General features: G+C 32.0%; 3 protein-coding genes and 2 pseudogenes across 4 annotated transcripts; 2 read left to right on the forward strand and 3 right to left on the reverse strand.

Annotated features, from left to right (window-relative positions):
* Positions 1–19: 19 nt before the first annotated feature.
* LOC148579014 (GDSL esterase/lipase At1g29670-like) lies at positions 20–2,120 on the reverse strand (annotated as a pseudogene).
* Positions 2,121–5,488: 3,368 nt separating this feature from the next.
* On the forward strand, positions 5,489–7,064 carry LOC107623993 (vacuolar protein sorting-associated protein 28 homolog 1). The gene is made up of 2 exons (XM_016326414.3): positions 5,489–5,580; positions 6,076–7,064. Exon 2 carries the CDS (start codon positions 6,232–6,234, stop codon positions 6,859–6,861), a length of 630 nt encoding a protein of 209 aa, XP_016181900.1. The 5' UTR covers positions 5,489–5,580; positions 6,076–6,231; the 3' UTR covers positions 6,862–7,064.
* Positions 7,065–8,195: 1,131 nt separating this feature from the next.
* Positions 8,196–9,116, reverse strand: LOC107619988 (syntaxin-125 pseudogene; annotated as a pseudogene).
* A 2,973-nt stretch (positions 9,117–12,089) lies between these two features.
* LOC107623781 (E3 ubiquitin-protein ligase CSU1) lies at positions 12,090–14,565 on the forward strand. Its single transcript, XM_016326151.3, has 2 exons — positions 12,090–12,470; positions 13,659–14,565. Exons 1-2 carry the CDS (start codon positions 12,232–12,234, stop codon positions 14,332–14,334), a joined length of 915 nt encoding a protein of 304 aa, XP_016181637.1. The 5' UTR covers positions 12,090–12,231; the 3' UTR covers positions 14,335–14,565.
* A 1,861-nt stretch (positions 14,566–16,426) lies between these two features.
* On the reverse strand, positions 16,427–23,195 carry LOC107623096 (B3 domain-containing protein Os07g0563300). 2 transcript variants are annotated; one of them, XM_016325243.3, is made up of 14 exons: positions 22,753–23,195; positions 21,302–21,383; positions 21,066–21,164; positions 20,561–20,888; positions 20,099–20,447; positions 19,889–19,985; positions 19,595–19,769; positions 19,370–19,449; positions 18,921–18,968; positions 18,561–18,824; positions 18,149–18,198; positions 17,780–17,893; positions 17,587–17,657; positions 16,427–17,479 (listed from the first exon to the last, which is right to left on the reverse strand). In XM_016325243.3, exons 1-14 carry the CDS (start codon positions 22,890–22,892, stop codon positions 16,719–16,721), a joined length of 2,658 nt encoding a protein of 885 aa, XP_016180729.1. In that variant the 5' UTR covers positions 22,893–23,195; the 3' UTR covers positions 16,427–16,718. The 2 variants fall into 2 exon arrangements, with proteins under 2 accessions (XP_016180729.1, XP_088360323.1); XM_088504197.1 differs by having other exon boundaries at positions 21,651–23,084.
* Between the last annotated feature and the right edge of the window lie 3,544 nt (positions 23,196–26,739).

Below are 26,739 nucleotides of genomic sequence, written 5' to 3' on the forward strand. Positions count from 1 at the left end.
ATATGCCATAATAATTAAAACTTAGAGAGAAATTGAAGAGAACATTCTCAGAGAGAGGCTAAGCGATTGATATCAATAGAGTAAGCATCAGATGAACATTGAGCGCTGTAAGCCCTTCTACCAATGACTGTGTTGGCAGCATCCGTTGGATGAAATGCATCCCCAAACACGTACTCTCTTCTGTTCCTGCATGCTGGTTGCAGGGGGCAGACATGTAACTCTGAAAATCATAGGAAGCAGAGTTGCTTATAATATCTTGAAACACACCATAAGTGTTGATGTAGGTGAATCTTGCATCGGGTAGTTGGTTGTTGAGTTGATCAACAAGGATTTCAATCCATTGTTGAACATTTGGTTTGCTGAATTGATCCTTTCTACACATGTTGTACCATCTCGACTATTTTGGGCCAATTCATTAGGGCTACAACCTATCTGACCTACTCCAAATAGGACAATCTTTCTTGTTCCATAGTTATACAGAATCTTCAAAAAAAAAAAACAATCTTTTATTAGTTACATGTAAACTAAAAAATATGTTAGGTAGTTACATCATAATTATTTTAAATTGCTTGCCCAAAAATAGAAAAATCTTCTAACATTTTGATGGTAAATAAGATATGAGTTCATATGGTGTTACAATTTTTGAAGAAATGAAATGAAATTAAATAGTACCAATTGCCTTCCAGTTTCTTCTCTAACTCCGCCAGCAGCTGCTGATAGGAGTGTTATTGGTTCGGTTTGGTTCGGTTTTGGACCAAAAACCAACCGAACCGATATGTTCGGTTCTTACAGATACACAACCGTTTGATTTGCTATTTTTACAACAACCGAATCGAATTAACAGCGGTTTAGTTTAGTTGATTTTTTCGGTTTTTAATTCCTAATGAGAAGAATATGTATCACAATAATTAAAGGTTTAAAATAGTCAATAAACTGAAATAATAAGAGTAAAAACATTAAAATGGTTAGGGGTTGGAGATTTTTGTTGTTAGGTTAAAGATTAAAATGGTTAAAACATTGAAATGTATGTATATCTTTGGTTCGGTTTCTATCAAGCCAACCAAAAACCGAACCAAACCGATCGATTTTGTAAAAAAAAAAAACAAAAAAAACCCAATTTTTTCAGTTTTTAAATTGGTTGTTGTAATTTTGGATTCGGTTTTACGATAATTTTCGGTCCGGTTCGATAACTTACACCCCTAGCTGCTGATGCATAGTTGACTCCTTGTTTGGTAATAAGTTACAGACGTATATTCATAGGTATCATCAATAATTAAGGTGACAAAACTGACAAGGGCATGTGTTAGTATAATTTTTATGCTGGTGCATGCACTTCAAATTCTTCTACCGAAAGGACTTCTATCTTATACTGCATATTAAATGGCACCTAACAAGCCCATGTGATTGGAATTCAATTTAAGTAACGGGTAGGCAAAGACCTTCTACTATGGTGTCAATATATATATATATATATGCATAAATAAAAAATGAACGCATGCATGCATGAAATAAAACAATAACTCAAATTTAATGATTGAAAAACTGGCCCTAACTAGATAGAAAGTCGATAAATTTATTTAAAGGTAATTAATTAGCCATGTAATAAATTAAATTATTAAAAGATGTCAAATCTTAGACAGTTCACTATAGATAGATGATATTATTATTGTGATTAGTTAATAAAGATGATTATGACAACGATAGATGACGTTAACAAGCAAGCTCATGCATGTGAAAACCAGTTAAGGCAGCTAATAAAAAGTGTGTGATTTTAATTAAGTATATGATATTCATGCAATTTAGATGACTTAGAAGTTAGAAGCAAACTCACTAATGACATCAACAGTGGTTTTGCCATTGGAGAACCTTCCAGTTGGGCCACCAAAGTCAATCCCATAAGGCTGGTAATTGGCTTTAGATTGTTGTTGTTGCCATTGTCCACCAATGAGTCCCCAAATATGAAGTAGCATGGTACATTGGTACCTGTGATGCACCTTCAACTACTTCTACTACCACCACCAGTAATGTTCGTTGCCACTATCATCTTCACAATGCACTTCATCATGAGCACCGCCCATTGAATTGAATGAAGCAACGGATAATGAAGCTAAGTCACCCATGGCAAAGTGGAAGCTTTGTTGTTTAGTTTAGATGCTATGAAATATTTGTGAGATGAGAACAACTATATATAGGAGTAGAAGAGTACCGAGTAGGCTTTATTTTATTTTATTTTTTTACAACTTTTACAGTTGAGAGTGTTAGTTAGGAACATTAAATTCGCGCGGACATAACGTGATGAAGAAATTGGAAGACAGGGGCAATCTTAGCGGTGTACCACTACCTTTTAATCAGGGACGGACGTAAGGGGCGAGTGACGGCTTCGGCCCCTACTTTTTTTAATAGTAATAAGTTATTATGTATAATTTAATTTTTTAAAAAAAAATATTTAGTATTTAGTCTAATATAAATAAAAGTTTAGACTAATTTAAATATTAATAATTTTTAATATTTAAAAAATAAGTAACAATATTAAAAAAATCTGAAAAAGATATTATTACTAATATTTTTAATTAAATAAAAATTTTTAAATCTCATAAAAGGAATTAGTGAATTCTTTTTCTTCTTGTGGCCATTTTTTTTATTCGTTTGGTATTAATTTTTTCTGTTTTCAGTTGCTACAATTAAGAGATCTTTTTTCAACTATAAATATTGTGAAAAATAACTTAGAAACAAAATAAAAGATGAATTTTTTGCTAATTGTCTTTTAATTATATTGGAAAGAAAATTGTTGAAAATTTTGACACAAATTCTATTATTGGTGAATTTTATGATACGAAAAATCGACCACTTCGTTAGTAAAAAATATACACATATTTTTTTTACTTTAAAATATATTCTCTATCCGTATATTTTTATAATACATCTTATATTATATAATTTTTTTACATAATTTTTAATATTATATGTGTTATTGGCCCTCCATAATATCATTTTTGGATCCGTCCCTGCTTTTAATATTATATTATTCTTATCGAACTTTGCCATTATGGCAATTTTCGCGTTATTAGTAGTACTATTAGTACCTTAAACATTCATTATATATTATGTAAATGGAAAATTTTCACATATACCATTTGCTTTAATTGTACGACACAGTACCCAGTGAAATTTTCGTCTTGTTTTGTGACATGAAATTTCGGAAAGATCCCAGAAAAAGTAAGTAAAATAACCAAAAGTATAGTGAAAAAGCATCGGCTATTTGGCTGAATGTTGTTACGTGGGTTAATCGGCTACAGCTGTGAATGGCTTGGAGCTTATGGGCTTATTGGTTCGGGCAATTTCAAAATATGGAGAATAACAAAGTTGGACCAAAATTCGGATTTGGATTATGTTCAAAGTTTTTTTATATTGTTTAATGAGGACGAAGAGCTGAATAAGGGTTTGTGATTAAGGGAAAAAAGCATATGTTTCCAAAAGTAATAGGGGAAAAAAGATAAAAGGTCAAAATTTTGGTATGGTCATAAGGTGGCCAATAGGAAACAAAGATGGAGAATTTAGGCCATCGGAGATAAAGACGTGGCAAAGGAGGAAGGGAGGGGGAAGGCAAGGCAAATGATTAGGTGATTTCAAATCGTTTGTAATATCAAATGGTGTTAATAATAAAATATATATTTTTTAAATTTTTAATAATTATTAAATAATTTTTATTTAATTAGTAAAGTATTGTTTTTATTTCTAACGTTTGGGGTAAGTTCTAAAGTTGTTTTTAACATTTAAATCGTCCTAATGTTTCAAAATTGATTCAATTTTATCTTGCCGTTAAAGATCGGTTAACAGAATTGACGGCAGAATAAAATTGAGACGATTTTAAAACGTTAGAGACTTAAATAAGACAAAAATATTAAGAACAAAAATATACATAAAAATAAATTTTAATTATTTTTTTAATAATATCAATTTTTATTATATATAATTATTCAATTATTTTTTAATTACATCTAAATAAATTAGACTTACTAATCCAGGTATTTTGTGATTACTAAAATTGGAGCCGGAAGGCAAGGCTAGTGGGAGAGGTATTAAATAGGAGAAGGAGAGTTGAGGTACCGAAAAAATTATTGGGTCTTCCCACAGCTGTAATAAATTAGTGAGTTAAGTAATGTCTTTGCTTTGTATAGTTGTTTAAAAAAACATATGAAAATTTGGATACGATAAATGTTGGGAAAAAAATAAAAAAATGCCCCTTAACAAATGTGAATGTCATAAAATTGTGCGTGATGGTCCATTTGTTATTGGCCCAGCACGCTTATGCTCTTAAGCAGCTTTCACCACTGACCAAAAAAAAAAAAGCAGCTTTCACGTTATGTCTCACCTTTTTCATTTTACCGTAATTTATTTCGTAATCCTAGTCCAATTGCTATAGTCCGTTAATTTCGCACCTACCAATCCTGCAATCCAGTCAAAAAACAATAGCTCAAATGATATAATCTCTCATTTTCAATTAAAAAGTTGCGAATTCAAATTTTCATATCTTCACTAAAAAAAATCCTGCAATCCACAACGAAGCTGCTTACAGAAAGCGACTAAGCCGCTATGGTAGGGTACGTATACTAAAGGCATGGTTCTACAATTTCTAAAATTCATTCTTCGATTAAGGGGATATTCTATTATTCACTCACCATACTCTTTACAATGCTAATGGTACGCTGTGCAACATCTGAGCCTTCAACATATTTTAATTTTATACAATATTTCAACAGTTCTAAATCGATGGATATCAGTATACCAGTCAATTATATTGGTATATGTAAAAACCTTCTTATGTAATATTATGTATATGTATATATTTTGTAATGCATAGTCGCCTTAATTAGCGCTAAAAGGTGTGGTTATTCGATTTGACGGTTTAACCAATTAAGCACAAATTAAAAGAAATGTTCACCGGCGGTTTCACGTTGGCGGTGAGTCGGTGACTTTATTCGCGGATGGCGGCGACGCAGCAGGGATAGCGAGTGAGGGATGAAGAGGAAGAATTGTGCCGTAAATTTTTTAATTTTACTGAATGTGAATTTGAAGGGTGAAGTTTTTTTTTCGTTAAAATATTGAAAGGTGAGGTTAGGATAATTAGTGGATGAATTTTTGGAGTGTTTTTTTGTTCTTTGGGCTTTTTATTACTAAGTCCATTTTAGTTTTTTTTTGTGACTCTTATATGGAAAAAAAACTATTTGAGTTGGTTAGCTAGCGGAGTTGATTTTAAAAACAAAGAAAAGGGAAAAAAGAATGGAGCGGGTCGTCACAGGTAACGTAACAGTAAACGTTAAAAATAGAAAGAGAAATGAGAAAAAGAGAAAAAAGAGAGAGAGGCTTTTTCAACTGCTACACGTCGATGCCGTAAGCAGCAATAATATTATGTGACACCCCACACGCAACCCCACTACACCCTACCCTACCTGATTAATTGCCCATCCCATCTCTCAACTCCTCTATCTGCTTTCTTCTTCTTCTTCTTCTTGAGCTACCATCACTCTCTTCTATTCAAAAACGCGCTTTCTCTTATTCCTTATTTCTTCTTCTACCCTTGTAAGCCTCTCCCTCCTCCTCCTCTCTCTTTCTCTCCTCAAATTTATAGGGTTCTGTAATGTAAATATTTTCCCAATTTTGTAAAAACTTCTTATTTTTGATATGGGGTTTTCTTCTTCCCGTTTTTATTTGCCTTCTTTTCACATCAACGATCATGTCGTTACTCCTCACAAGATTCTTTCAACAAAATCTCTCCAATCCACAATTCAAAGTCTTATTTTTCTTGCTAACCCTTTCGCTTCTTATTCCACGTCTAGAACAAAATTGACGAAGCCTAGAATGGCCCATCCTGTTTTCTCGACTTTTTCTTGTTGCTTTTGCTTTATTTTAAGACAAAGTTGGCATTTTTAGACAGTTTTCCCATATTGCTCTTTTTTTTTCCCTCTTCTTCTTCTTGTTCTTCTTTTGATGAAAGATCCATTTCCCTTGTGCTTTTGAGTTTTGATCTTTTACAACTTACCTAACTCTTTTATTTTGCTGCTTTTACTTGTTCAGTTAAAGAAGGACCCTTCTCTTTGCGCGTGTCCCGTCCTCTTCTCCAATCCTCCACCCTCACAAGAGTGTAAAAAGCACACACCAACCTTTGTATTCACCATATATAAATATAAGTATATAGATAGATATAGATATATAGAGAGAGACCCTTCAGTTATGGAGGTTAAGCTATGGAATGACAAGTGCGAGAGGGAAATGTATGATAACTTTGCTGAGCTTTATGCCATTGTTAAGGCCACTGAGAGGCTTGAAAAGGCCTATGTTAGAGACGTAATCACACCAGAGGATTATGAATTGGATTGCCAGAAACTCATAGCACATTTCAAAACCTTAGCTTCCACTCTTAGAGGCATTGTTCCAAGCATTGACCACTTTGAACAAACTTACAACATGGATTGCCCTGCAGCAATTAACCGCCTTGTGGTATCTGGCGTGCCGGCTACGGTGGAGCACCGGGCGGCGGCTGCTGCTACTGCATCAACCTCTGCTGCCATTGTGGCTGAGTGTGTGCAGAATTTCATTACAGCTATGGATTCATTGAAGCTCAATATGGTGGCTGTGGATCAGGTTCACCCTTTGCTCTCTGACCTTTATGGTTCACTCAATAAGCTTAGCATACTGCCGCATGATTTTGAGGGGAAGACAAAGATGAAGGAGTGGATTGGAAGGTTGTCAAAGATGGGTGCTGCTGATGAGTTGATAGAACAGCAGGCTAGGCAGCTTCACTTTGATCTTGAGTCTTCTTACAATTCCTTTATGGCTGCACTGCCTAATGCTGCTTCATGATTCACTCAATTCAGTTTGGGGGGTTATGCTTTTGTGTTTTTAGATTAGATTTGTTTGTTTTCTGGTGGTGATTTTTTTTTTCAAGTTTACTATTATTCTTGTTGTTGATTGGAGAGAAAAGGAAAGAAAAAAAATTGGATATTTGGTTGACAACTTTGTATATTTTTTAGGCTGTATTTCATTACTTTTACAGATTGCTTATTGTTATGGTTCATTGAAGCTTTTTAATTTTTCAGTATGGAAGAGGTTCCCTTTTCCTTGGAGTAAATACTTACAAAATAGTCTTTTAATTTTTATAAGCCAAATTGTTCTCTAAAATTTTTATTGAACATATAGGTGTGCTAAACTATATCACTTTAGTCTCCGGAACATTTTTGTCTTATGGGAAATTTAACAGTCTAAATTAACAGAGGTTAAATAAAATAAAGATATAAAATGAATTAGAGATTAACTTGATTCAATAAATATTGAATAGATAATTTTATCCTAAACCTTAAAATTTGGGGAAGTAATTTAAAATTTTAAAGTTTAAACTACTACTCTTTGCTACATGTGTATTTCTTCGGTTTAAATTCCCTTGTACTTCTTGACCAATCTTACTTTATACTAGATTACTAGTGCTTATAATTATTCTCATTTTCTTTTCTTGGCATTATTATACTATTACTAGTACTAGGGTGAAATCTTACTCTGAACTAATTTCTAATAGGAAACATATATTGAAAGTTGAAGCTAATAATTTCATAATGTGGATGACTTGTGCAAATCACAAGATCCTCTAAGGTATGGGTTATGCAATGATGAGCCTTTATGTTTGGGAGAAAAACAATAAGACTATGTAAATAAAGTGGAGTGGATCTTGCTCTTCATAATTATAGTGATAGGAGTACTGTCCTACAAGCCAGGCTAATGAGTAATAACTGAATTGCTACAAAAGTTACTGTTTTTCCTTTTTTTCTATTACTAGCTCAGACTAATCCTTGGTTCTCTGCCGGAGAAATGATAAATTTGTTGTTCTATGGAGAGAAAAAAAACATATAATTGGGCTGCCAAGAAAATCCATCCAATTAAATCAATATTGCTGGCCCTCCAAAGACCAAGTCTTTTTGTGAAACATGAGACATGTTGGTAGTGGCACAGAACATTAAAAGGGCTGGTGCACATGTTTGAGATTTGATATGCCCTTGGAAGAAAATCCAGAGCGTGCCCTATAGGGATTTTCCAAGTTGATTTCTAAGTGCAATCTTTCCATGAAGAACATGAGAATACTTGTGCATGAGATGCATGCATGCATGTGTTCTTAATGGCCATGATGATGATGATGATCTGGTCCTTCACCTTCTTCTGAAATGTGGTAAAAGATTTAACAAGAGAGGAGCCAAGAGTAAAAGGATGAGGAGAATAGCAAGAATGATGGCATAGCAATACCACTTCCTAGAGTTGGTTTGATAATCTCTAGCTTCTTGAAGCTGAGAAACACCGCGAGTAACGAATGAGCTTGCATGGGCTACATGACTCTCTATGTTATTAAGCTGTTCCCCCTGAGACTCTACCAAAGCTGCCATGTCCAAGAACACCTGATGCAACTCTATCAAATTCTTCTCAATTTCCTTTACAGCATCATGCCTTTCTTGAATTTCTGATATGGTGTCCATTATCTGACCCCTACCTTGTTCTCGAATCGCTTTCTGTACCAAATTTTCACTCTCTCCACTTGATATCAAATTCTCTATGGTCTCTTCATCTGCCTTCTCCCCTGTGATTGTGAAGTACCTGCGCTCAATGGTTTCCTTGTACTCATGTTGCATCCTTGCTCTCAAGCCTTGAAAATCGTCCATCATGTCCTTTAGCTTCTTCCCTAATCCACTAACCACTGAAGTCCTGGTTCTGTCTGCAGAAGAACCAGGACCACAGCCAGGAACGTTTTGATTCGCTGCGTTGGAACGCTGTAGAGATTCAAGCTTGGTTTTGATGATCTTAACATGCTTGAGGACCTGCACAACATCTTTGTCCATCCGAGCTCGAAGATCCTTAACGGTTTTGGCATCATGAATGGTTTTGCTTTCTTCATTGGCTTCTTGCAATTTTCTGCAGAGGCTCTCAACCACTTTCATCTCATCTTTTACACCCTCCACTTCTTCAAAGAATTTCTCCAGATTTAGGCTTTCCCTTCCAGCCTCCACATCATCAAGCTGCCTTTCCTCCTTCAGGTCACTGCTATATTTTCTGAAGGAACCTGAAAACAGGTCATTCATTTTTGCAACTTTGATTTGATCAACAATCACAAATAAACACTTTTCTTTTATTCCATTCTTCCCAATGAAGTAACAAAAGGCTCATAAGAGCATGGCTGTCTTGATTTATGTGCTCTGGATTTGATCAATTTTACTAATGTTGAGGGAATTAGCAACAGAAGGCTGCAAGGTGAATAGTTTTTTGAATTAGAGGTGCATGGTTAATGCAAAACAAGGACCAACCATATTACGTTGATTCTAATTTGGAAGTAGGATATACCAAACGTTACTCTTATATTAACATGTGGCATGCTGTTTTGGCATAGGATTCGATAACAAAACATATATTTTTTTAATTTTTAATAATTATTAAATAGTTTTTATTTAATTTTAACTATAATTTAATTTTTTATATATTATTTAATTATTAAATTTATTATTTATTTTATAAATTATTATTTTATTATTCATTCATTATATTTATTAACAATTAAAAACAAAACAACAACAAAATAGATCTTTCATTAATGGTGACGTTCATAAATATTCTGGCAATGCACATTAATCAATTTTTTTTGCCTTCGATTCGTTAGATTGTAAACGCCAGAAAAACTATATTTCTTGTAATTTAATCGATTCAAAATTCAATGGATTGAATAAGAAAATATTTTTATTAATCTCTTAAGTGAGTATGGGGAGATTATGCCATTTGAGCTATAACTCATTGGCAAGAAAATACCCTTATAATTTTGCTAAATTCAATCTATTGTATAACATAGGGGTGCACATGGGTCGGGTGAAGCCGGGTTTGATGTGACCCAGACCCGGCCCGAAATATATATCGGGTCTATTTATTAGACCCGAACTCGGCCCTAGACCCGATGAAACCAATACACTTTCGGGCCACAATTATACCGGGTAAAAACCGGGTGAAAACCGGGCCGTTAACATTACATTACGTTGATACTTTCTTGTAAGCTAGCATGTAAAAATATCCAAATTTTCAAGACTCCAACCATTATTTAACATGGTAAAATTCATTTAGAAAAATATAACAAAAACCAACCATTCTTCAAAATTAAAGCATAATCACAATCAATACTAAAGTATAACCACAATCAATACTAATATTGTCTAATAATACCAAATATTTAAATCAATACAAATAACACAATATTATGCATTAGTCTAAAGTCTTATGCATTCTAAACATAAAACATTAACTTATAGTTTTATAATGACTAATAACACAAAATATTAAGATTTACAATACTTAAATTCCACATAAGAATAGTCATGATCTATCACTAATAACACAAAATATTAATTGTGTATGATGACCGGGTCACCGGGCCAACTTCGGGTGACCCGAGCTATGGCCCGGACCCGACCCGAAATAATGACCGGGTCTATTTTTGAGACCCTTACCCGACTCTAAACCCGATGAAATCACACCAAATTAGCCCCAAAAGTGTTCGGGACCGGGCCGGGCCTTCGGGCCGGGCCGGGTCTGTGCACCCCTAGTATAACAATTACAATAAATTGAATTTTGAGAAAACACGATTTTACGTGCAATCGATTGAATTATCAAGAAAATAATTTTACTAGCGTTTACAGAATCAAGAAAAAAAAACTCGTTAATTCAGATTGTCAAAATATTTATGAAGATCACCATTTAATAAAAGATCTATTTTATTGTTATTTTTGTTTTTAATGGTTAATAAATATGATAGATGAATAATAAAATAATAATTTATAAAATAAAAAATAAATTTAATAATTAAATAATATATAAAAAATAAATTATAATTAAAATTAAATATTATTGTTGCTTCTCTAATTTTTGCAAGTAGAAAATTGTGTGTTTTATTCCTATATATATATATACTAATTGATTTCAATAATTGATTTTAGTGTACAAATAATATTTTTATTTTTTGATTAACTATATTCATATGAACAATGAAAGACTCAATAATAAAAAAATATTATGCACACATAAAAAATTAATCATAAAATTAGTTACTATATAGTTCCATATAAATATGTGTTATTTAAATTATTTTTAATATTATATTATATTTTAATATCTATGTGTTGTTTGTTTTAATACATATAAAATAAATTATTAAAATATAAATGAAAAAATAAATTGAAATATGTCATGCATGTATAATTGTATATTACACGATAGTTGGCAGAATCTAACAATCACCTACAACCTTTTTGCAAAATAGTTTATTTCTACCAGCATTTCAGCATCAATGATTATTAAGTGAAACTTATTAAATCACTCTTTCACCTTAGTTCATGACAATAATAAAGATGTTTCACGACCTACAAATTCAGTCCAACAGAATACACAAATTAAATTATAATTTAATTTTTATTTTATATTAGTTATCTTTATCTTTATCTCTATCTTATCTTTATCTTTATCTTTGAATCAATGATTATTAAGTGAAACTTATTAAATCACTCTTCCACCTTAGCTCATGACAATAATAAAGATGTCTCACGACTCACAAATTCAGTCAAACAGGATACACAAATTAAATTATAATTTAATCTTTATTTTATATTAGTTATCTTTATCTTTATCTTATCTTTATCTATTTTTATCTTTCATAGGCCAATACTCTATATATACTTAGTTTTACCTTCATAGTTTACAATTCAATCAATCAACAATCAATAAAATTTTTTCATCTTTTTCTTTCACAATTCTTTTATTTTTCTAATCTTTCACAATTTTATTACGTCTCTCAATTTATGTACATAATTCTTAAAAGTTAAGTTAATTAGAATGAATAAATAAATAATAAAAATAGTCAATTTTGGACTAACAATAAAAAAAAGGAAAAGTAGTGAAAATAATATTGACAAAAAGAGTGTAGTTTAGAAAGCCCATAAAATAGGCCTACGAAAACCTATTGGCCCAATAAAAGAGGCCCTTTGGGCCCATTGTAGAGAGACTCTTTTCTTTCTGCAAGCTACCGACCTGAGAAGTCAATAGATATCGAAGTCCAATTGAATCGAGCGAAGATTGAAATCCCAAATTGTAAAACCCCATAGCTAGAATCGACGCAGGTGAGCCTGAAATTTACGATTGTGATTAGCGGAAGAGGAAAAAGAGATGCCTCAGAGGCATTCGAAGAACAACAACGACCTCGCGTTCTTCACGTACGACGAGAAGCGGAAGCTAGGGTATGGGACCCAGAAGGAGAGGCTGGGCAAGGATTCCATCAAGCCCTTCGATGCTTGCTGCCTCTGCTTGAAGCCCTTTATTGACCCCATGAGCTGCCACAAAGGTCATGTCTTTTGTAAAGAGTGCATTCTCGAGTGCTTGTTGGCTCAGAAGAAAGACATTCAAAGGTCTCCATTTTCAACCACTTTCTTTTTTAATTTTCGTTTTTTTTTTTCACTTCTTATTCTGACGGAAAATAAGTTTCTGATTTGTTGGATTCTTATTCAAGTGGTGGGGCTGGATCCTTCTTAAACCCATGCTTGTGATGCAATGCTGTTTTGTGTTTTGATTAAGGGTAATTGTCTTTGAAATTCTGTAGTTGGAATGGCAGATCATAGGATATTTTGCTGATAAGTTCATGCATGATAGAATTTAGAAGGCATGCTTATGACTGATTAGACAATTTGGTGTTTTGCAGCGATTTATTATTGTTTGTGTATATTTGTATAACTTTACTGCACTGTATGCAGTGTTTCAGGATGTGAAAGAAATTGGGAATAAAGGGTTATTTAGTGAACTGCATTGACCTGTTCATTTTGTTAGGAGTAAAGAGTTGGAATTGGATTAGTGAAAATTTTTTTTGTGGAGTTAAGTTAGGCTTTTAGATCTATTGCAACGGGTAGCTTATGTCAGCTTAGGAGGCTGGTCTCATTCATGAGTATCGGTCGTCTTTGTTTCTTATATGTTGATGGCATTTATGCAAGGTGCTGATTGAAGGTTTTGTTCTCTTGTGGCTTTCTGTCTGAGATTTGAGATGCATTGGTTGAAATTTTGAGAAATGCGAACAATACTACTTTTATGAGTTTGTAATTTGATTAGGCATGAGAAGGTTGGCCGATGATGACAATAGCCTCCAATCATTAAGTACAGTGTCTTGTATTATACCTTTGCATGTGCTTATTGAACTTTCAACATGCTTGATGCTTGTATGCTATTTGATGACTGAAGTTTAAGTTTTATTTGTGGTTTCACTTTGACCACTATCACCAGCTTTCGACATGCTTTGCTTTTTTTTTTCTCTCTGGTTTAAATTGAGCTTTCCTTTTGTCATCATGTTGATATAAATTTATAATGTTTAGATCATTTTCACAATTGCTTTCCTCTAGTCCTTTCAGGGCCTTAACTTGTATTGGATGTTGCACGAGTTATCATGTTAAACCATGTGTTCTTATGCTAGACAAATTCCATTGATTGCCTAAAACTTTCAATGATATCTTGCATTGGTTTATTCGTTTATGTTATGTTTTTTCCTGTGGTATGAATACCATCACATGTTGTTATGCAGTGATGTGCTCATGATATTTACAATAAAACAGAAAGCTTGCAGCCCATGCTGCTCAGCAGAAGCAAGAAAAAGAAGAAGAGGAGGAGAAATTGATGTTACAAAAGGCTAAAGAGCTCGATGCGTTTGATCAGCAAAATCATGGTGCTGTACCACAATACAGTGATAGAAATTACAGCCGTGATAAGAATGGTTTCCATGGAGCAAACAGTGTGAAGGTCACATCCTATGAGGAGGAAGCCCTGCGGACAATGAAGGCGTTTTGGCTGCCTTCTGCTACGCCAGAAGCTGCTGTTAAAGTAGATGCGCCTGATACCAGTACTATCTGTCCAGAAGGCAGGGAGAAACTGAGGTTAAAGACACTTTTCCCTGTCCACTTCACTGAAGATACTAGTGAGCAGAAAAAGCCCAAAGTTCTTGATAGGACCTACCTTTGTCCTAGCTGCAAAGTTACTCTCACCAACACAATGTCACTTGTGGCCCTTAGTTCATGTGGGCATGTATTTTGCAAGAAATGTGCTGATAGATTCATGGCCGTTGATAAGGTCTGTCTTATTTGCAACAAACCATGTAAAGAGAGAAATTTGGTCAACTTGGAGAAAGGGGGTACTGGATTTGCTGGTCATGGGGATCATCTTGAGGCCACAGACTTCAAGCATTTGGGAAGTGGTTCTGGTTTGGGCTTGGTTAGACCGGCAACGAAGACTTGAACCTGAATTGTGTATCTTGTAGGTTGTATGACACTCCAAATCAGAAGAAAAACTGCAATAACTTCTCTTGATGAAGTTATGTCCATGATACCCATCATTATATGTCCTTATCATGATGTCTCTATGTTGTGTATTTTGTTTCTGGTTTTCTGTTTTTGTTTTCCAAGTATTAAACCATGATAATTTGAAAAGTCAGCCATGATAATTTTAAAGAGCAGCTCGTTTCATTAATTTTTTGGTGCTTGGAAATGTCAAATGTAGTGGGCAAGGACCAACCATATTACGGTGATTCTAATTTGGAATAGGATATACCAAACGTTATTCTTATATTAACATGTGGCATGCTGTTTTGGCATAGGATTCGAACAAAACATATTTTTTTTATATTTTAATAATTATTAAATAGTCTTTATTTAATTTTAATTATAATTTAATTTTTTATATATTATTTAATTATTAAATTTATTATTTGTTTTATAAATTATTATTTTATTATTCATCTATTATATTTATTAATAATTAGAAACAAAAACAACAAAATAGATCTTTTATTAATCGTGATTTTTATAAATATTTTGACAATACAAATCAACTAATTTTTTTTATCTTTGATCCGTTACATTTGTAAACGCCAGACAAATTGTATTTCTTGTAATTCAATTGATTCAAAATTCAATGGATTAGAGATGTAATACAATCGATTCAATTGCATTATAAAATATAAGTTTTTTTTCTTATTTAATCGATTGACTGGTATCACGATTAAATTTTGTACGCGATTAATGGTATTTTCGTATTTAATCAATTGGTGTGGTAACATAATCAATTGATTGAGAACTGCAATGTATATTAAGCCGTTATAACTTTTCCGCCACTTTTTATAAATTATTATTTTATTATTCATTTATCTTATCTTTAAAATTTTATCTTTAATTTTTTAAGTTTTTATTTTTATTTAGATATTATAATCTTATCTTTTTCAATACTAATATTAATAATTGATAAATAATAATCTATTGTCAATTTGTTTTTCAATTATCCAATCTCCTTGATTATCAATTTGTTTATCATTTTTGTTTATCATTTATCCATCTTCTAGATATCTAATTTTTGTTTTTGGTCTATCCATCTCTTCAATATCCAATTTTCCAGAAAATTCTATTCCAAGGGTTAATCAATGCAAAACACATTACTCTAAAGAATGGTAGGAAATTAGAATTCCTAAGAGTTAATCAATGCAAAACACGTTACTCTAAAAAAATGGTAGAAAATTAAAAAAACATTTTAAGTAAAGTTGTTGAAAGAATAAATGAAAATGACATTACTTCATCGTAAAAATATGATTTTTTTTAAACTAATATATATATATGGTATCATACCAATTAATTGTATACGAAAATACCCTTAATCACTTACAAAATTCAATCGATTGAATAAGAAAATACCCTTGTTAACCTCTTAAGTGAGTATGGAGAAACTATGCCATTTGAGCTATAACTCATTAGTAAGAAAATACCCTTGTAATTTTGCGAAATTCAATCGATTGTATAACAGTTACAATAAATTGAATTTTGAGAAAACTCATGTTGCCGTGCCATATTCAATATTGTTTTGTACGTGCAATTGATTGAATTATCAAGAAACATTATTTTATTAGCGTTTTCAGATTGTCAAAATATTTATGAAAATCATTTAATAAAAGCTTTATTTCATTGTTGTTTTTGTTTTTAATGGTTAATAAAGATGATAGATGAATAATAAAATAATAATTTATAAAATAAAAATAAATTTAATAATTAAATAATATATAAAAAATAAATTATAATTAAAATTAAATAAAAATTATTTAACAATTATTAAAATTTTTAAAAAAAAAGATATTTTATTACTGAACTATTTAATAGTCCAAACTTCTGAAACCGTCAAAACCTATGCTTCTTGTTTTTACTCTCTAAAATTGAAGTCAGAATCCAATAGATATTTCTTCATTCTATTCATATCTTTTCTTCTTATTATCGGGGTTACTTAAAAGAAATCATTAGTATAAAAAATTTGATCTGATATATTTATTCACAGATGTTGTTTGCTTAAATTTCTACCAGAAACATCTTTCAGGCTAATAATAAATCGGTAGAACAAATTAGGGTTAGTTACATTTTTTGCATTGTTGTTGAATAAGGTGGAATTGGTGAGCTTTCAAGAAACTAAATAGCTTCAACCCAAACCCCAATCAGCATTTCACTAAATAAACTGCTATGCCTATGATGATGTTTTCCGTCTATATTATCAAAATAGTTGTTCATCAAATTGCCCTTTTTTCCTACCCCTCGTTATGTACACCTGAACAAGCATTAAGCCGAAGTGATAAATGTACACTATAATTTTCACATATTCATAGGCAAAGCTTGTGCATGTTCCTTGCTACCATGACTACTACTGCCGAGAGCTACACCATTGCTAAGTTTATCTTCCCCGGCTCCATCCGCAACCTGACGTGACTGACTTCCAGATGTATCTCCAATACCGCTGTTCAATGTCGGTTTCGTACACCTCTCGACAGCATTGTGGAGCGATTTCATCATGCCACCGGAATCTGAACCGGGAGATGACTCTTCTTCACGCTCTGGCTGGATATTCAGGTCGATTTGGCCTTTAAAAGGTGAGGTAGATGATTTTACCTGGTTTGGATCTTCGTCAGAAACCTCATTACCTTCCTTGTTTTGATTTGGGCTACTACTATCGACAGGGTTACTACAAGGCAAGGAATCATCGTCAAAAAAAATTTCAGAAGAATGTAATGGTTGAGAATGCGGTTGCTTTTGTTTTTTACGTGTAGTCTCTGCTTCCTTCTCAAATTGTTTCTTTTCACGTCGTAACATTAGAGTCCGGAATCGACGCTTCACCGTTAAGCAGACATTACATGTGCATGACTGCTTATGTTTGGGGCCCTTTCCACTGGGAGGTTGAATGCAAACAATACATGAGCAGCCCGGCCTATGACGCGGGTGTTTAGTCGTGGCCTGGGCAGACGTAGGGAGTGACTCACCCTCTCCCAAAATAGCTAAATTTGCGAGTGTGTCAAGTCCCTCCAAAGCTTCAGCATTATCAGATTCCTGCTTAGTAGCCTTCATTTTCTTAGAAGCAGCTGCAATACAAATGCATACAACAACACACTCGTTTTCAGATTAGTTGAGATTACATCATAACTACACTATGTTTACGATTCAAGTGAAGCATGCAAACAATTCAAACCTGAATTACAAGGTGGAAGCAAATTCTCAATCTCTTCTGTTGTCATCTCTTGAGCAGCCGAACATGAAGATCTAGCACCATGGATTCAACAAATAAAAAATATGCAAAAAATGATCTTAATGAAATGCATTCTTGTTCAATCTAGAAAGAATAAAGATAGCAGAAGTAATAGGAGAATGGATCACTATTGTACCTTTCTGGGTCCCATGAATTATCTGAACATGTCCATTTTGATTGAAGAAGTGCACTTGCTGGCAATTTACGCCATTTGAGACAATCTTCGCACTGAGCCCACTGGACTTTTTCACTGCCAAAAATGAAGTTCATTACCAGCAATTAATTTACATGGTTAGAGATTAAAACAAAATCACCCAAACTAAATGATACAAATATCAAATAAGGCATGTGCAACAAAACAGAACATAAACATACCACATTATCAAAAATATGATGTGGATTTTTCTATTATGTATCAAGTATCAACATTCAGTAAGTATATAATTATCAAGAAAAAGACATGTAAAAGATTGACCAATATATCTAATTAAGGAAAGTTATTTACCCCGTATTATCATCTGTGAAAATTGTAGGCTTTCCAAGCACCGGAGCATCCTGTAAAAGCATTGCCAACAAAACAGCTTTCAGTCACAGTGCATAGTAGTTCCCAAATCTCTTTCAGAGGAATGAATCAGCACGATGACAACAAACAATAACATAGACTCTATAATTCAAGTCCACAATTGGAGTCTAACGGCTTCAATATTTTAAGCCAAAAATCTATTTCGGTTCACAGACTACAATTGGACAAGGAAGAGGAAGTTTGGGAATCTGAACATCTGGCACGCATATTGATCGTGCAAATTGCTACTAGAATAAATAACTAGAGTGTGTAAAGAAGAAAATTAAAATGTCAAACAATGTGTTTGACTCTTAGTTCAATACCATTTCTGAAATAAAGCAAAAAAAAATGGTACCTCATATTCCTCAAATTCAAAACCTTCAATCACAACAATACTTGGGACATGGCTAGGAGGGGGACGGAGCAGGCCTTGAGCTTCTTGCCACGTAATCTTCAGCTCTATCATATCCTCACTTTCAATTTTTAGACGTTTACTTTTTGAACCCAAGATGTTGAGTTTTCTCTTTCTAGGCATTGAAGATTTGCTCCCCAATGCATCTTTTGCTATGTAGCCAGATTTATCAACTTTAGACCATGAACTAGGATCAGCTAACTCAACCTATAGATGAAAAATGTAACCAAGTGTGATGGGAAAAAAAAAAATAATGACTGCCATCATAATAAGCTAGAATGGAGATAGTTATAGAAAACTAACTTCACCAGGTGCAGAAAATCCATTTCCATTCTTATTTGTTTCATTGTCCTGCAAATAGAAAATTATGCAAACAACAGTTAATAAATCCAAAGTTTCAGTAAATTATACAAGTTACAGGAAGCATAACATACAAGATATGCAATAAATTCAGAAGTTATTTATCAAACCGATGAATTATACTATATTTATTGGAAAATGTCCACAAATAGAAGATTAGCCAAGGTAAACTGTGCTGATTTCAGACAATTGAAAATTTTTTACAAAACTGTAATAGAGAATAATGCTGATTCCTAAAATGTTAGCAAATTAGTGTCATGTGTTTACTTTTCTTTACGACCATCAAGCAACAGTTATACCTAACGAAGCAAAGTCTCTAACAATATAATTCACATGAACCTATAACTGCATAGTTGAGAAAATAATAAGATGCAGGTGTTCAAGGAAAGTACCTGATCAGATGGCGTGGCATTTGAAGCCTTTCTAAATCCCATAACCAACCTCCCTTCTGGCTCCAATCGACTAAATGTTACTGAGAAAATCAATGAAGGTCAGCCACAAACACAGAAAGTCCTATATATAATGAATTATATAGCAAGATGGTGGGGATAAAACAAGGGGGCAAAGAACTAAGCATGTAAAACAAAAGGATTTTTCAGGGAGTGAAGAAGTGTTACCTGTGTCACCTGCTTGCAACTGCATTGACTGTATGCAAGGAGTGACACCCTCTAAAACATACATCCTGCTATTATTGTTTGGCCAGAAGCGAAATTGAAATATCCATTCCTTGCCTTTTGCATCAAGGATTTTAAGTGGCAATCCTTCAGGCTGAGAAATTGGTGGGAAGTAGGCCTGTTTCATTGAATTGAATGTAGTATTATAATATACATCACAGAATGTATCCTGGGCTTATATTCAATCCAAAAAAGACTTTCAAAATAACAGTTTGAAGAAAGATTCTCGAGGCCAACCTCGGCACACTTTTTTGGTAGAACTAAACGCCCAATTCTCCCAGCATCACTGGCACTCAAGGTTTTTTGAAACAAGGGAGTGATTACTGAATTAGAACTTCCACAAAGTTAAGATATTTACTTTCCTGTATGACTTTCTCATAATTGTAAACTGGAGCATTACAAAAACTGATAAACTAACACAATGATCATATTAGACTTGAAGGATACTCTATAGATATTTGTTGTAGCTCTAGATCAGTACACCTGGGCCAGTACCGTGGCAATAACTGGTTTCTTCCTCGGGCATCTGCCCGAGGCCGTCCATTACGAACCAGAGCTTCACTTGATGAGTCAAGCGCTAATTGCATAAGGCCACTGAAATGTTTTCCTGGGGGAGTTTGTATTTGTTGTGAATGACTTCCTGTCACTCCAATTTGACCATTTCTTTCATTTGCAGATGCATAAGGTATAGACATACCAAATGGTTGAGAAGATGAATCTTCCTTCAGAGATGGAGGCTGCTGGCACATATTTAAACCTGAACTTGGTTTGTCATCATTCCTTATTCCTGCAAGGTCTGTAAAAAACATAGGTTATGTAGCCATCACTGTGTTATTAAGAGACTCTTCCATCCCATACACTTGACAATATAAAAGCAAAATGTTTGAAGAAAGATAGAGCATGCTTTACCATTCATAAACATCGTTTCCCGGGTACCAAGCTTTACACTCCAGTTAACAGATATTCCAGACAAATCGTCATTTTTCTTTTCCATGGTCGAGGCAGGTAACCTTTCAATGACATACCTTTTGTCAATGCTATTAGACAATTCAACTAGGGATGGCACATCTGGATGTAAGTCAGATGAAGAAACTGAGTTGAACAAACTCGGTGCTTGTTTCCATGGAACAGGACCTGATCCAGCTAATTGACTCCAATTTTTTCCAGACATGTCTCTAATTCTTTCTGGTAAACGATTTTGAAGGGAGAAAGATTGTTGCCATGGCGAGTTAGATGGCTGAGATACAGATAACAAAATATAGATTTAGAGCCATCATGTCAAAAAATGCTGAACTTGAAAAGAAGTCTGATGATGAGATATATGAACTCATCATACCACAATACTAATAATACTAATAATAATAAGACAAAGAACGGAGGGGAGGAGGAACAAATTATTGATAGCGAAACATACCAAAACCATATGTTTGCGGGCACATGCAAGGCACTCAATTCCTCCAGGATCCAACAACATAAAGGCATGACTTGAAACAATACATCCACAATGAACCCGCTGCAAAGAAAGTTTAATCATCAGCTAAACCCAAATAATAAAATCTGGCCTTTGGGATCTATGTTCAATTATTCATATATGCAGCATACTAGCATAGTAACATTAGTTTACGTGACTACAACAAAGATTTCACTGACCTTCCTACAAGTCTCACAAGTCCTCCAACCAGATGCATTTGAGTGAAAGATTTCACAGAATCTCCCTTCTTCAAAAACAGAACTATGTATCATAGAAACAGCCAAATTTTAAAAACTGAAAGGCATAGATGTATCAAATATGATAGTAAAATCAAAACATAACATATGACAAGCTATCAGCACAACTATTCAAATATGACCAGTTAAATTCTTGATCAAGAAATTCACTATTAAGTATAACCAACATAGGAGTATTTATTTATTTTTTCTTTCTATCATAAGCAATAAGCAAAAACAATCGTTAATGCAATGTCTATTTAGCTACTTAATTATCACATGACCAAATCACCTTAACCAAGTTTCTGTCATCAATCCTCAATAAGTGCTACTCAACACTGCAACTTTCTCTTGGACACATCCATCCCTAAATCTTAGTTTCCCTTGATATCTACTCCAGCATTCTCAGGTTTGATATACTTATTGCTCTTGGTCTTTCCTTTCCCACATTCCCCACCATAGATCATTGCCGGTCTTAAAGCTATCCAATAGAATTTCCCTCTGAATATGATATTCACTAGATAAGAGGAATAGTGAACTCTTTGGATCACAACTTCTTGTATAAGATTTTTGTGGGGGAAAATATGGGGTTTGGGATAATCTAGAAATTAAAGGGATCATGAAGTTTTAAATTAGTATATAAAACATTTGGCTCAGATAGAAGCACTAAGAAACTCACTACAATCTACTCGCACAGAAGTTGGTTGCATTTGGCTTAACTATAGCCTATAGCTCAGTATTGATAGCTATGCAATCAAACAAATAGACTAAGCAAATTAGCTCAAACAAAACTTTAGTGCTTACTGCCTGAGATATTGACAAAGACAACTATGAATATAATATATACACCACATAATTTCCGAAGCACTCAAACGGTCTCTACACTTAAAACATCATGAAATTTGAAAACTTTTACAGCATGATTTTAAGAAACAAAAGAGGTCCATAACCAGATGAAACAAAGAGAGGACCTGGAAGTTTAATCCAAAAGCATTATATTTTTGTCTCTTCTGTTCAAAAATAAACTCCCACTTCACAACAGAAACAGCAAAAGTAATGGAAATGTTCACCCCACGTTGGACGAAACACCCTTTAATACACCCAAAAAAACAAAAAACCAAAAAGCAGTAAACTTTATCCAAAATTACATAGCAATACCCAAACCCAGAAACCTCGGCTAATCCCAATTCTCGTATAGCAGCTACCACGTGTAACTTACTCCAAAGTCCCAATTTTTACGTATAAAAGAATGGAAAAGTGCTACTTAAGCTCCAAATATATATATTTTTAGAAAAAAAAAAGTGTTTTTTATGGCATGAAAAGAAAAAAGAATAAAAATTTGAAAGAAGAAAGAATAGTGTAGAAGTGAAGCAAAGTGGGTTGAGAATAGAAACCCGCATCGATCGCAAAGCTCGGCTAGGTCTCCGGAACGGAGTGTCCAACCTCTCTTTGGTGGTTGGGACTTGAATTCTTTGCAGTCATAATTGAAGCAGAGCTTGGACGTTGACGAAGAAGCCGACGAAGCAGACGCCATTTGAGTTGAGAACTCAACCTGATCTGTTGCAATCACCAATAATCACCAAAGCCAAAAGCCCAGGGAAGAAGGGTTTTAGAGAGAGAGAGAGAGAGAATGCAGCTATGTTGTGTTCATAGCAGTAGAAACTGGGAAAGAAGAAAGAATTGTTTTTTCTTTTTCTAATTATTGTTTTTTCAATTTTGAAGAGGTGAGAGAAAGTGAGTGAAATGGGTATTAAAAGTAGCAGTGATGTTATTCATTCATTCGGGGGCGTCGTTTTCTATATTTCAACACTTTTTCGTATCTCTCCTTCCAAACTTTGGAAAACACTTTCACACTCTCCATCAATTAAATTATCATCATGCCATACCTTTGGAAACAAATCAAAATTAAACACTTGCATTTACTGCTAAATCATAACACACCACACACTAATGCATTCTGCTGAGACTTATTTTCCCAAAATAAAATCATTGACCTAACTAAACAAATTAGCAGAAATGTTTCGTAAAACTAAAAATCTTATCGGATATTTATATATTGAACAATATTACAAGATTAGTATAATTTATTGTTGGTAGTTAAAAAAATATAGTGTTGATCTACCGGATTAAAAATATTAGATTGTTGGTTAAAAATAATGATTAATATAGAGTTTATTTGGGTGAATTTTTAAGAAAATATTATTTTTTGAGTTATTTTTTTTAAAGATTTTATAAAAAAGTAAAAATAATTTTATATTTGAATATCTCATATAAAAATATTTTTTTATTTATCAATTATGTTTTGGTATAACAATATAAAAATACTTTTTTGTTTATTTATTACATGAAAAATATCTTTTTTTAAGAAAAATTTTTTTTTTGAAAAAAATATAAATTACAGCTTCTCAAAAAAAATATTTTTTTTTTTATTTTTTTATTACTTTTACTTTTACTACTAGAAATTTGTTAAACACGTTAAAAAATAAAAAAAAATCTTTTTTCATCAAAATAATAATACACAAACAAGCACTAAACTAAAATTATTAATTTTTTAATTAAATAATCATCAAAATAATTAAATTCATGATAAACTAATAATCAAATTTGATGCATACGTAATATGATTTACAAATAAATTCTAATATCAACCATATATCACGAAAGTATCTAACATTAAAAGGTTAATAAATATCGATTTTAATAGTGATTAAAATCGATAGTGTTAGTATGTATGTATGATGTATTTAAGAAAATAATAAAAAACCGATATTTTTAATAGAAAATTAACTAGTATTAATTTAATTTCAAGACAAATAATGATTTTACCACATATACATGAGGCACTTCATAGGCCAATAATACACATACACATACACATTATTATAAGCTGAAATTCAGCCCTGAAAAGTGAAAAGTGGAAAACTATAACTTGACCAATAATGAAGGAAACTCCAGCTTCACAATGTTGTAGATTATTATTATGATACTCATTTTTCCCGTTTATTTTATTGAAAAATACTAAAGAAGAAAGAAATGATCCTGAACCCCGTACCCGTAGCATTGGGGTACGTAGTAGGAAGAATTAATTTAACGATACCAATATTCAACTATTTATATATTATTATGGTGTCTAATTAAGTAATTAATTTTTTTATTTGTATATAATTATTAAGACAATTATAAAATTTAATTAAAAATATAAATAATTAAAAGAAAAGATAAAAAATGTTTAGTATTAGTTTTTTTTTATTAATTACTTTTTCTAAATCTTTTATTTTCATTTAATAATAAAATAGTATTTAATTTAAAAATGAGAAAGAAATAATTATTTAAAAATAGTGGGGAATTGTGATAGCAGTGAGGTTATTAATATGGTTAGGCAATTACTAAGACACTATCTTGCATGGCCATGGCCCGGGTTCTCACGCATCACATTCACGTATCGTAATTAACTCCATAATCCATCTCCATTTGTGATTTCCAAGGGACCTAATTACTACTCTCTTTTTTAATTTCCTCTAAACTTACATAATCACATCATTTCATAGAGTTGTATATATATGTTGTCCTTAAAAGTATTAGTACCGTATTAATATTTAATACTATTGTGATGAGTAATTTACCTTACATGAAATCCTAAAAGTTAGTAAGCAATCGTCTAACTAATAATTGTTGATTAAGTGTATTAACATATGAACTTTGCTAACCAATATTCTAGGAACACTGGTTCGTTAAGTTTTTTTTTTTCAAAAAAAAAAAGAGAAATTCATAAGTTATATATTATTTTTATAAATATTTTAGAAACTTGAAAATGTTAAATTTTCAACATAAAATTTCTACATATTTAATATATTTTTATAAGCACTTTTAAAAAACTAGTAATTTAATTTGCAAATACTCTTATAGCACTTGTTAGCTAAATTCTAAGTATTTATTATTTCTCCAATATTTTAAACTTTTATCGATGATAACAAGATAAATTTCATTAATGAAACACATTATTATATATATGATTGGCTTTAAAGATAACAAAATAAAGCAAAACAGGGCAGCAGGACACCAAAATGTCACTACCAAAGTAGGACTATAATTAATAGAATATAATTTTAATGCACTAATGTTATAAAATATTTTACATAATTATATAATTACATTCTTTTTTTTAATGACTATTTATATAATTAATGTGAAATATAATTATTTTTAATAATATGACATTATATAATTAAATATACGTATAAAACTATTTTATATTAATAGTGCATCAAATTTAAATTTTAATTAATAAAAATAAATAAATAATTTTTAACCAGCCAACTTTAAATACTACAATTAATAATTATTAATTTTATATTTTTTAAAAATAAAATTTAAATAATCATTAATTAATAATAATTAATTAATATAAAGTGCAATTGAGAAATGTTTGTTGGCTTGTTGTTGGTTAGACTCCTATTAATTACCTAGCGAAATTGATAAAAAAATTATCATATCTCTAGTAGTTTGGATATTTATAGTTACTACAAAGTATAATTTACATATAAGTTTAAGAAAACAAATCGATATTTTCTTTAGCCTAAATAAGTTACTATAGCTATTACAGTATATAAGGTTGTAAAGCTCCAATTAATTTGATTATTAAAGTTAAATTGGCAAGAATTTCTCCACTTTCGAATAACTGTACTATATTTAGTTTTAGTCTGCAAATAATCCAAACCCACCACGACAAATTAGATCCTTGAAACTTAGAAATAAGGTACCAACCTTTAGATTTGATTCTGAATAATAAGGCATGGCATTTTAAGATTTTTTATTAGAACAAATTTATGAGACATAACTTAGCTTTTACAGTTTCAAGAGATGAAACATTTATAGTTGTTCTCCCTTTAATTTTATCATATATATCCGTACCAGCCATTATACATGTATCGTCGTAGGGGCAAAAAACATTACATTATACAACAATTGTCTATCTACGATATTAAACTATATTATCACTTTTATTGCAGTATATACTAATTGGAAACATGTAACCAACCCTAGCTAGCTAGCTACTATAATTGCATGTCATAAATATATATTAATCAATTATATTACATGTACATTAAAATCAACTACTAATATAAAACAAAAATGTTTGGTAATAAAAAAAATCAATTAAAAATAGTCATAATTTATCTTATTTAGTATTCATTAATTGTTGCGATAATTAATTAATGCTAAATAAGGCAAATTCTGTTTATTTTTTTTGTTTACCTAACATATATTTTATATATGTTAAAATATAAAATATATATTAAAATAAAAATAAATAACATATGTATTTATATATAATAACTAATGTTAGTAATTTATTTTAGTGTATGAATAGTATTTTGAAT

This window comes from Arachis ipaensis, chromosome B10, assembly GCF_059453495.1.
Source record: "Arachis ipaensis isolate K30076 ecotype BB chromosome B10, ASM5945349v1, whole genome shotgun sequence".
Taxonomy (NCBI): domain Eukaryota; kingdom Viridiplantae; phylum Streptophyta; class Magnoliopsida; order Fabales; family Fabaceae; genus Arachis; species Arachis ipaensis.

Coding starts and splice junctions, on each gene's coding strand:
- LOC107623781 (XM_016326151.3), top strand. CDS start 12,232: ATGCCTCAGAGGCATTCGAAGAACAACAACGACCTCGCGTTCTTCACG. Junction 12,471..13,658: donor CAGAAGAAAGACATTCAAAG/GTCTCCATTTTC, acceptor ACAATAAAACAG/AAAGCTTGCAGCCCATGCTG.
- LOC107623096 (XM_016325243.3), bottom strand. CDS start 22,892: ATGGCGTCTGCTTCGTCGGCTTCTTCGTCAACGTCCAAGCTCTGCTTC. Junction 18,825..18,920: donor GATTTTCTGCACCTGGTGAA/GTTAGTTTTCTA, acceptor TTTCATCTATAG/GTTGAGTTAGCTGATCCTAG. Junction 17,658..17,779: donor AATTCATGGGACCCAGAAAG/GTACAATAGTGA, acceptor CCATGGTGCTAG/ATCTTCATGTTCGGCTGCTC.
- LOC107623993 (XM_016326414.3), top strand. CDS start 6,232: ATGGAGGTTAAGCTATGGAATGACAAGTGCGAGAGGGAAATGTATGAT.